Here is an 8,190-nt window from a genome sequence, read left to right as displayed (position 1 = left end):
CCGTTGATTTTGATATTCTAGGTATTATCAAATTGCCAGAGTTTTGAGAACGCAGCGGACGTGGAGGACTATAATGTAACAAGAGCTCGTTCAAATACTGAGGTGCTAAACCATTCAGGGCTTTATAAGTAATAAGCAAGATTTTAAAATCTATACGATGTTTAATAGGGAGCCAGTGCAGTGTTGACAGAACCGGGCTAATATGGTCATATTTCCTTTAGGTTTGGACATCTTCCTTTAGAAGAAACATTTTAGAAACAAGTTTTGTTTTTCATCAGTGCAGCAGAAAAACCACAACGGTTTACAACATTTCAGGTAACAATAGTACACAACATTACCCTATTCATTTAACCACAAAGACCATAGGACTGAAAACCAATAGTAATAATAATAATAGTAATAATAATTTAATTTTCTATAGCGCCTTTAAAGGAGCTTCTCAAAGCACTTTACAATGTAAAAGTATACATATAAAATTAAGACAGGAATACAGAATAAACAAAAGAGCACAGGAACATAAAATAAACAAGAAACAGCAATGAAAATTACAATCAACAATAAAATAAAATACAATACAATACAATAAAAAAGTTTATAATTAACCAAACTTCAGATGTGCCACATAGTGGTTGACAGAACGCATTTGTCCATGTAATCATTTACACTATGAATGACAGAGTTAAACTGTGCCAAATGCCTTGCCCACAGAAGAATGAAATTCATATGTGTTTTCAATAATTTAAAGCATTACGGTTCATGCACACTGGCATGGAGTGAGCAGAGCAGAGCAAGCATTTTCAGTTCATTCCTATGGAAGTTGAGCATGGGTGTAAAGCTCATCTTCTAAAGGAATGAATTGAAAATGCTCAGTCTACTCCGCGCCAGTGTGCATGTACCGTTAGTCCATCTAAAACTTCTGTCATTCGTCATGTCGTTCCAAACCCAAAAATCCAAAAATCTTTGGAACTCAAATGAAGATATTTTTAATGAAATGCAAGAGATTTCTGTCCCTCAATTGACAGCCTACACAACTACCAGTTTCAGGGCCCAGAGCAAACACATCATTAAAGTAATCCATTTGACTCCAGTGGTTTGACATCAATTTATGTGTGCAAAAAAGTTCTGAAGATGAACAAAGGTCCTACAGGTTTGGAACAACATGAGGGTGAGTAAATGATGACAGAATTTTTCTTTTTGGGTGAACTAACCCTTTAAGGTTAAGGAAATGAAGACAGAATTATAATTTTAACTTCGCATAAATGCTTAAAGCATACCTCTAAATCTGGCTCAACCACTGGTGTCTGCAACATTGCAATGTGCCCAAGCTGTTCTGGTGAAAGATTTCCCTCTGTTCTGATGGGATGGTTGTTCCAGCTACCCATGAAGCACTTCAAGTCAAATTTCAGTCGTGGAAGAATGGCAGTGCACACAAGAGAGATGCAGTTCATCTGACAAATCAAGCACTCTCTCTTCTTCCATTGTATGCAGTACTTCATAGTACTTACAAGAGACAGCTGACCAAAAATTGCACCATAGACGCTCAATTCTAAAATAAAAAGACACATTAGTATGGTCAAAACATAGCTTACAAAAAAGCAAACAGTTTGTCCATAGTAAATCATTTGAAGTATTATAGTATCCCAAATTAGTGGCGTATCAACATTAGGGGCAGGTAGGCTGAAGACCACCAGATGTGGTGCAGTTGTGCACTTTTAGAGTGTTAGTTCACACAAAAATGACACTTCTGTCAACATTTACTCACCCTCATGTCTTTGATTTGTTTACTTTAACATACTTTCTGTGCATTAATGTTAAAAATGCTTTAAATAAACAGTGCCATTAGAAATCTGAAATTATTGTTACTCCTAAAAATGGATATGTTTTCAGTAAACACTGAAATACTGAAAGAGAGAAATGTCAATAAACCTGCAAAGTCTAAGGTGGTTTTGTTCAGTTTTGTTTTTCTTTATGGCACAAATATTATTTACTGTGATGTTTGTCTTCAAAATTAGCTAAAAATGTATTCATGAGGATTAATCCTTAGGACTGTTGACTTAATTTTTGAAGACCTGGCAACCTGTACACGTAAAACTAAATCTTTCAGGAAGTAAAGCAAGGGTTTCGTGTTTCACTAATGTGGCATTTAAGGTGTGACATATCATTGGCAAAAACTCAAGAAAAGACTGAAAGGTACGTTTCAGCACCTAAGTTGACATAGACTATTCATGTTGTAAACATAGTAGAAGCAATTTTTGAGTTCAGTAAGTATTTCCTTATAGTTTATGGGTCATGGTGTCAAAGTGTGCTAACATCTATGCAACCAGGAATAGTCTACAATTTCGTGGTACAGTAATTGTGCCAAAATATTATTTAAAAAATGCTTTAAATTGCATGACGTGGACTAAATAATGAAAATAGCAGTAAAAGCCCAGAATAGAGTGTTCCCAGGCTGTTAAAAAGTGCATTTTTAATACTTCTAGGCAAAGGGTGGCTTTGAAGATGCTAAAATATAACATAACTTAGATTTATTTTGAAATTTGCAATTCATAACAAAATGTCCACAACTTCATATGTAGTATTGTATTGTTTTAATGAATTTACTATCATTCTAAAATGTGGGGTACATTTAAATGTTAAATCATATTCAGTTATGATTTCAATAGTATTCAAATACAGTTAACACCTCCTACCTTTTTTAGACACAACACTTTCTGAGATAAGAATTGTAATAATTGGGAGTCGACAACTTGGGGGAATAGAAGGAAGTGGAAAAAGTTCAGCTGGAAACATCATTTGGGGAGAAATGCTTTTGATGTTGAGAGAAGAACTGCACAGTGTGTTCAAGCTGCAGGAGATGTGCATGGTATAACAGTCCTCTTGAAAAGACATCAGAGCTGGACAAATTAGAGATTGAAAATAGCATATGTGTATGTCCACCGGGTCCACATGTCATTCTATTAACTGTTCCCATTGAAACAATATTTAACAAGTCTTCTCAAAGTCTGTGGAAGAACATATGAGTCTTCTGAGGAAGAAGGTCTGGAATCATACAGTTGTGCTGTTTACCAGAGGAGACTGGCTTGGAGATACAACCATTGAGGGAAATGAGGGAAAGCAACTGCAGTGGTGTGGGAACAGATATCATGTCTTTAACTGTAAGCAGAACACTGACAACACACAAGTCTTGGAACTGCTTGCAAAAATTGAGGAAATCATGATGGAGAACAATGGTTGTCATTATGTACCAGAAACAGACAGCAATCCATCCACAGAGCTTGAGCCAAAGCTGAAAATTGCCAAAAGAAACATGATGAAAGTGAGGAGGCAAAGAGATATCCTTCAAGAGCTGCTAAAGGGTGAGTGAACTGCATTGTTGTTAATAATACATCCAACAGCAGCATAAGTAATTATCTAAAGATAATACACATTCTATCAATTTCTTTACATTAGAAAGGAAATACACTCTCTCAGATGTGAGGATTGTGCTTCTCGGAGGAGGAAGAGTTTTGCAAGGACATTTCTCTGAGAAGACGCCAGAAGAGGTCAATTTTTTCCCACAATTTGGAAACAACATTGTCATTAATGTCACAATAGTGGTTGTTTAAGTCCTATACATCCTTTATATTATAATTATTTTCATAATTTTATAATTATTTTTATTCTATCTAGGATTTTAATATCCGCACAAGAACAATGCAATGTGTGATGAAACAGGGGCAAATTGAAGGATATCAGGTCTCAGTGGTGGACACACCAGGCTGGTGCACATCAACTCTGGAGAATGCAAAAGAAATCGTACACAGTGTGACAGTTTGTTCTCCAGGACCTCATGCATTCCTGCTAGTGTTGCCTGTACATGAACCGTTTACAAAAAGATCTCAACAAACAGTGGAGGAGAAATATACTATAATATTATTCACTTATGGACAGTGTTGGGGGGAACGCATTACAAGTAACGCGAGTTACGTAATCAGATTACTTTTTTCAAGTAACAAGTAAAGTAACACATTACTTTTTAATTTACAAGACAATATCTGAGTTACTTTTTCAAATAAGGAACGCAAGTTACTTTTTTTTTGTATGACATGAAAGTACAGCGAGAGCGATTAGAGAGCAGACGGCACCCTATGCTTTTGAATCACTCTCTCGCGATGCTTTGATGTCATACACCGATTGGTCTGTGCAGCGCCGCTTCAAGTCATCTGACTCGGTTGAACAACCAATCAAAATCCGTGTACCATTCATTCACTGGTTTTTTGATTTAATATTGAAAGTAGAAAAATTTGAAAACTGCTTTCTTTTTTTTTTTTTTCTTTTGGTGTGAAAAGGCTTTTATATTTGCCAAAAATAGAACTAACGTAACGCATTACTTTCCATAAAAAGTAACTAAGTAATGTAATTAGTTACTTTTTTATGGAGTAACACAATATTGTAATGCATTACTTTTAAAAGTAACTTTCCCCAACTCTGCTTATCTACTGCAATCTACTGGTTGATGGACACAACAGTTGAGGAGTACATTGCATGTGAAGGAGAAGCTCTGCAAGAGTTGATAGAAAGAAAGTGTGGAAACAGATATCATATGCTAAATAATGACTGGACAAATAGATTTCAAGTGAAAAATCTGCTCAAGATGATCGAACAAATGGTGGCTAGAAACAGAGGTGAATATTTTACTCTAGAAAACAAAGCAAGCAAGCCAACAACAGTGCATCAGATGTTTAATGAGACCCTGGAAGAGGAGTGGAAAAAACATGAAGATGAGCTCATAGAGAGGATGTTGGAGGCAGCAACAGTAGATCTGAATGAAGAAACCGAGCAATTATATCACAAACGAAGAGGAAGCATTAAGTGCTCAATCCCAAATAGTATGTTTCTGTTTTTCCTTACAATGACTCAACATCATCAAAGTGTTCATATATTAAATACATTACACTTACATTTAAATACTGTAAATAAGATACATATATGTCAATCGTCAATCAATATCTATACTATATGATTCACATATTTAGGATTAAGTATTATTTAATGGGTTAAACAGTTTTATTCCATGGTCCCCTATCTCCTGTTTCTTAAACCAATGACAAGCATGAATGCATTCCATTGTACATAATTTACAGCAAGCAAGCATGCATAATGTATCTATAAAACACCTAACAACATTCCATGTACTTTCAGTGAGTGGAGACTCACTGTTAGATGGATCCAGTTCAATTGGAGCTGATACCCTGGACCCCACTGACAAAGTGTGCTGATGGCTCAGATCTAGACATGCAGCGTCGTCTGGACACGGCACCATGAGCACTACATCAAGTTTTCAAGATCCGAACAGGGAAAGTCTGAAAGATGATATTCCAGTTCACAAACACAGTCCCAGTGACATGGACAATATGAAATATTTCACTAACATAACAGAACAAAAGCATAAAAGATCATTTTCATTTTAGATATGACCTGTATATTGCATAGTTAACTATGGACCATTTTATGTCCCAGGGGTTCTTGAAAGTTGATTATTAGAAATTGTAATGTTTTTGTTTTTTTTGAAAGTCACAAATAGTTTTTTTTTATTCAACTGTCTTTTTTCTTTAATAAAGGTAGTTATTTTGTTATCAAGGCATGCCTGAGATGAAAGTTGATATATATTGTCATATATTAGCAAAATAAAAATCAGTAAAGGTTATTGCGTAATGTTGATGCTAACGTAAGATGCACCAACCTCTTTATGCCTTTTTAAATCATTAAATAACTATTTATTGTGATAAATGTTATAAGCAATGTTTTAAAAAGGAACTTTGTGTAAATAACTTACATTAATGTGTATTGTACAAATCAGGGCCGCCGGAGCAACGGGGGCGAGCTGGTATTTGACCACCACTTTTCAAACTACTGCAGCAATGCCCCAGCACTTCAGGCCATAGTTCCACTTGAAGTGGCACTACGCAAACCTTTTGGTGTATGACATGAAAGTACAGCGAGAGCGATTAGAGAGCAGACGGCACCCTATGCTTTTGAATCACTCTCTCGCGATGCTTTGATGTCATACACCGATTGGTCTGTGCAGCGCCGCTTCAAGTCATCTGACTCGGTTGAACAACCAATCAAAATCCGTGTACCATTCGTTCACTGGTTTTTTTATTTAATATTGAAAGTAGAAAAATTAGAAAACTGCTTTCTTTTTTTTCTTTCTTTTTTTTTTTTTCCCAAAAACTATGAACAAGAATTCCACTTAATTTTTCGTTTTTCGTTCAGGGGTAGAAAAATGAATAAACAGTTTGAATTTTCGATTTCTACACGTGGGTGGGAATGAAACGCCCCTTTTCTGTCAGCTGAAGATCAAAGCGTGCCGTCATCAGTTCTTCCTCAGTTCTGCGCAGCAGAATAATAGTCCTCCGCTGCTGCAGGTGTATGGATCCTTAATGCGTTTATTGCAACTACATTTCATCTTTTTCTCATCAAATGGACCGCTGTCGGAAAAGCGGCGGCTGTCGCTGGAGGTTCGCTGGAATAACGATGACCAAAATGCTGGTGAGCCGCGGGCGGCGTCCGCCGGTGGGCCGCCAACTTTGCCACCAATGGTCCGCCACTGGCCCGCTGGTCTTATGTTACCTGGGTAGATTTTCCAGTGCATTGTGGGATTTTTTAGGGAGTAAACGTTCCAGTGCACTGGAAGGATTTTGCGAGTGAGACAGCCCTTAAATTAGCTGACTCCCTGATCAGTGCCCTGACTACTGAACTAGGGAGCTGATTGAGATGCACCCAATGTTGGTGTCAGTGTTCCGGACAATGTCAGTGGCACTGGAACATTTCACAGGATTTAAGTGACAAATGCCACTATCCACATGCACATGACAATAGAGACTGGATGTGACACTAAGCATAGCGACATGTGCCATTGTCTTCTGTGTTCAGATGCCATGTCACTTAATGTTAATACTGCTACTGGTTGGTTTTAACATTTTTTAATTATTTGTATAAAGAGTGTAAATATTGTATGAAGAATTTTGATGAATTTGATTTTATGTGTTCATTAGCACTATAATGTATGCATAGAATTTGTTTTTATTCATGATGGGTTTTAAGGTTTTTGAAATAAGTGAAATAAGTGGAATTTAACTGAGTTAAACCTGGTATTACACAAAGCAAACACTGATACACTGAGGATTCTTTACTGCTTAATAAAACGGTCAATATCACGGTAGGGTGCCTTTTGGTGTCCTGTACATAAATAACTAATTTGCCATGATAACTTAACATAAAAATGACTATGAAAGGGTGTGTTATATTAGGCTAAGTTTTTATATTCATAACAAAAGCATTACTTGGCTCTTTAGATACATTTTCTAGATTTTTTTTAGTTTTGTATAAGAGGATGCTTGTTATTTTGCCATGTCCCATGCACTGCTCATTAAATTTGAATGAGAGTAGAATATAGTCAAATCATAAAATTAAAATTTTTTGTTCTCTATTAATATTTTGTTACATTTTTGTTAAACTCAATTTGAGTGTATTGATCATTTGGTAATAAAAACAATATTTTTATTTAATAAAAAAGAAGAGTTTGTCCATGTCCCTTGAATGGTTGTCTACCCTGTCGTGTTGGGGAATCCGCCCCTTTAAGAAAAGGCCATCCAATAACCAGACTAACTATTTAGCTAGTCACACTTTGTTGTAAGCTAATATGCTAATTGAAGCTCAAAATGTCCACCCTGTTGTTGTTCCAAAATGTCCACCCTGTCGGCCACTTAGACATGACAGGGTGGACACAGCATTTATTTGTAGATAATATTGCAATTTATAGAAATGTAATATTGTAATTTAAAGAAAGATCTGCTGTAGATAATATTTTGTAATTTATTAAAACATAAAATCATTGCTCTTTCTCAGGACATGCCTCTGAGTGCAGCAGAAATTGCACGGCAATACAGAAAACGTCGGGATGCAATCCCAAACGAAGAGAAGCATACCTTAAGACAGAAAGGGAGAAATGGAGGAAATTATTTATGACATGACATAAAGCGAATGGGAATTTAAAACCAAAATCTTTGAGTATTGTGAGGGTTGAAAGGCACTCTATGGTGATATTGACCCAAAATTAAAGAATATTTGCTTGATTTATGTTATCCTTGTATTTTGTCACGATTCGCTGTGGGAGGAACGAGAGAAATGTGGAGTACAAGCAAAAGT

The 8,190-nt window shown here is 36.1% G+C and overlaps 1 protein-coding gene across 1 annotated transcript; it reads left to right on the top strand.

Moving 5' to 3' along the window:
- Window positions 1-2,738: 2,738 nt before the first annotated feature.
- LOC107706846 (uncharacterized) lies at window positions 2,739-5,965 on the top strand. The gene is made up of 4 exons (XM_016510681.1): window positions 2,739-3,356; window positions 3,451-3,542; window positions 3,670-3,957; window positions 5,840-5,965. The coding sequence occupies exons 1-4, from the start codon at window positions 3,017-3,019 to the stop codon at window positions 5,963-5,965; spliced, it is 846 nt and encodes a 281-aa protein (XP_016366167.1). The 5' UTR covers window positions 2,739-3,016.
- Window positions 5,966-8,190: the final 2,225 nt, after the last annotated feature.

This window comes from Sinocyclocheilus rhinocerous, unplaced genomic scaffold, assembly GCF_001515625.1.
Source record: "Sinocyclocheilus rhinocerous isolate Xijiao unplaced genomic scaffold, SAMN03320098_v1.1 scaffold2460, whole genome shotgun sequence".
Classification (NCBI taxonomy): domain Eukaryota; kingdom Metazoa; phylum Chordata; class Actinopteri; order Cypriniformes; family Cyprinidae; genus Sinocyclocheilus; species Sinocyclocheilus rhinocerous.
Note: the sequence above shows the minus strand (reverse complement) of the source record. Positions and strands in the feature narration are given on the sequence as shown.

Bases quoted from the DNA above. Each gene is read 5' to 3' on its own strand.
- LOC107706846 (XM_016510681.1), top strand. From the start codon at position 3,017: ATGAGTCTTCTGAGGAAGAAGGTCTGGAATCATACAGTTGTGCTGTTT. The intron at 3,543-3,669 runs GTCAATTTTTTC...TATTCTATCTAG, and splicing joins CTGAGAAGACGCCAGAAGAG to GATTTTAATATCCGCACAAG. The intron at 3,958-5,839 runs GCGAGTTACGTA...TGTACAAATCAG, and splicing joins GGGAACGCATTACAAGTAAC to GGCCGCCGGAGCAACGGGGG.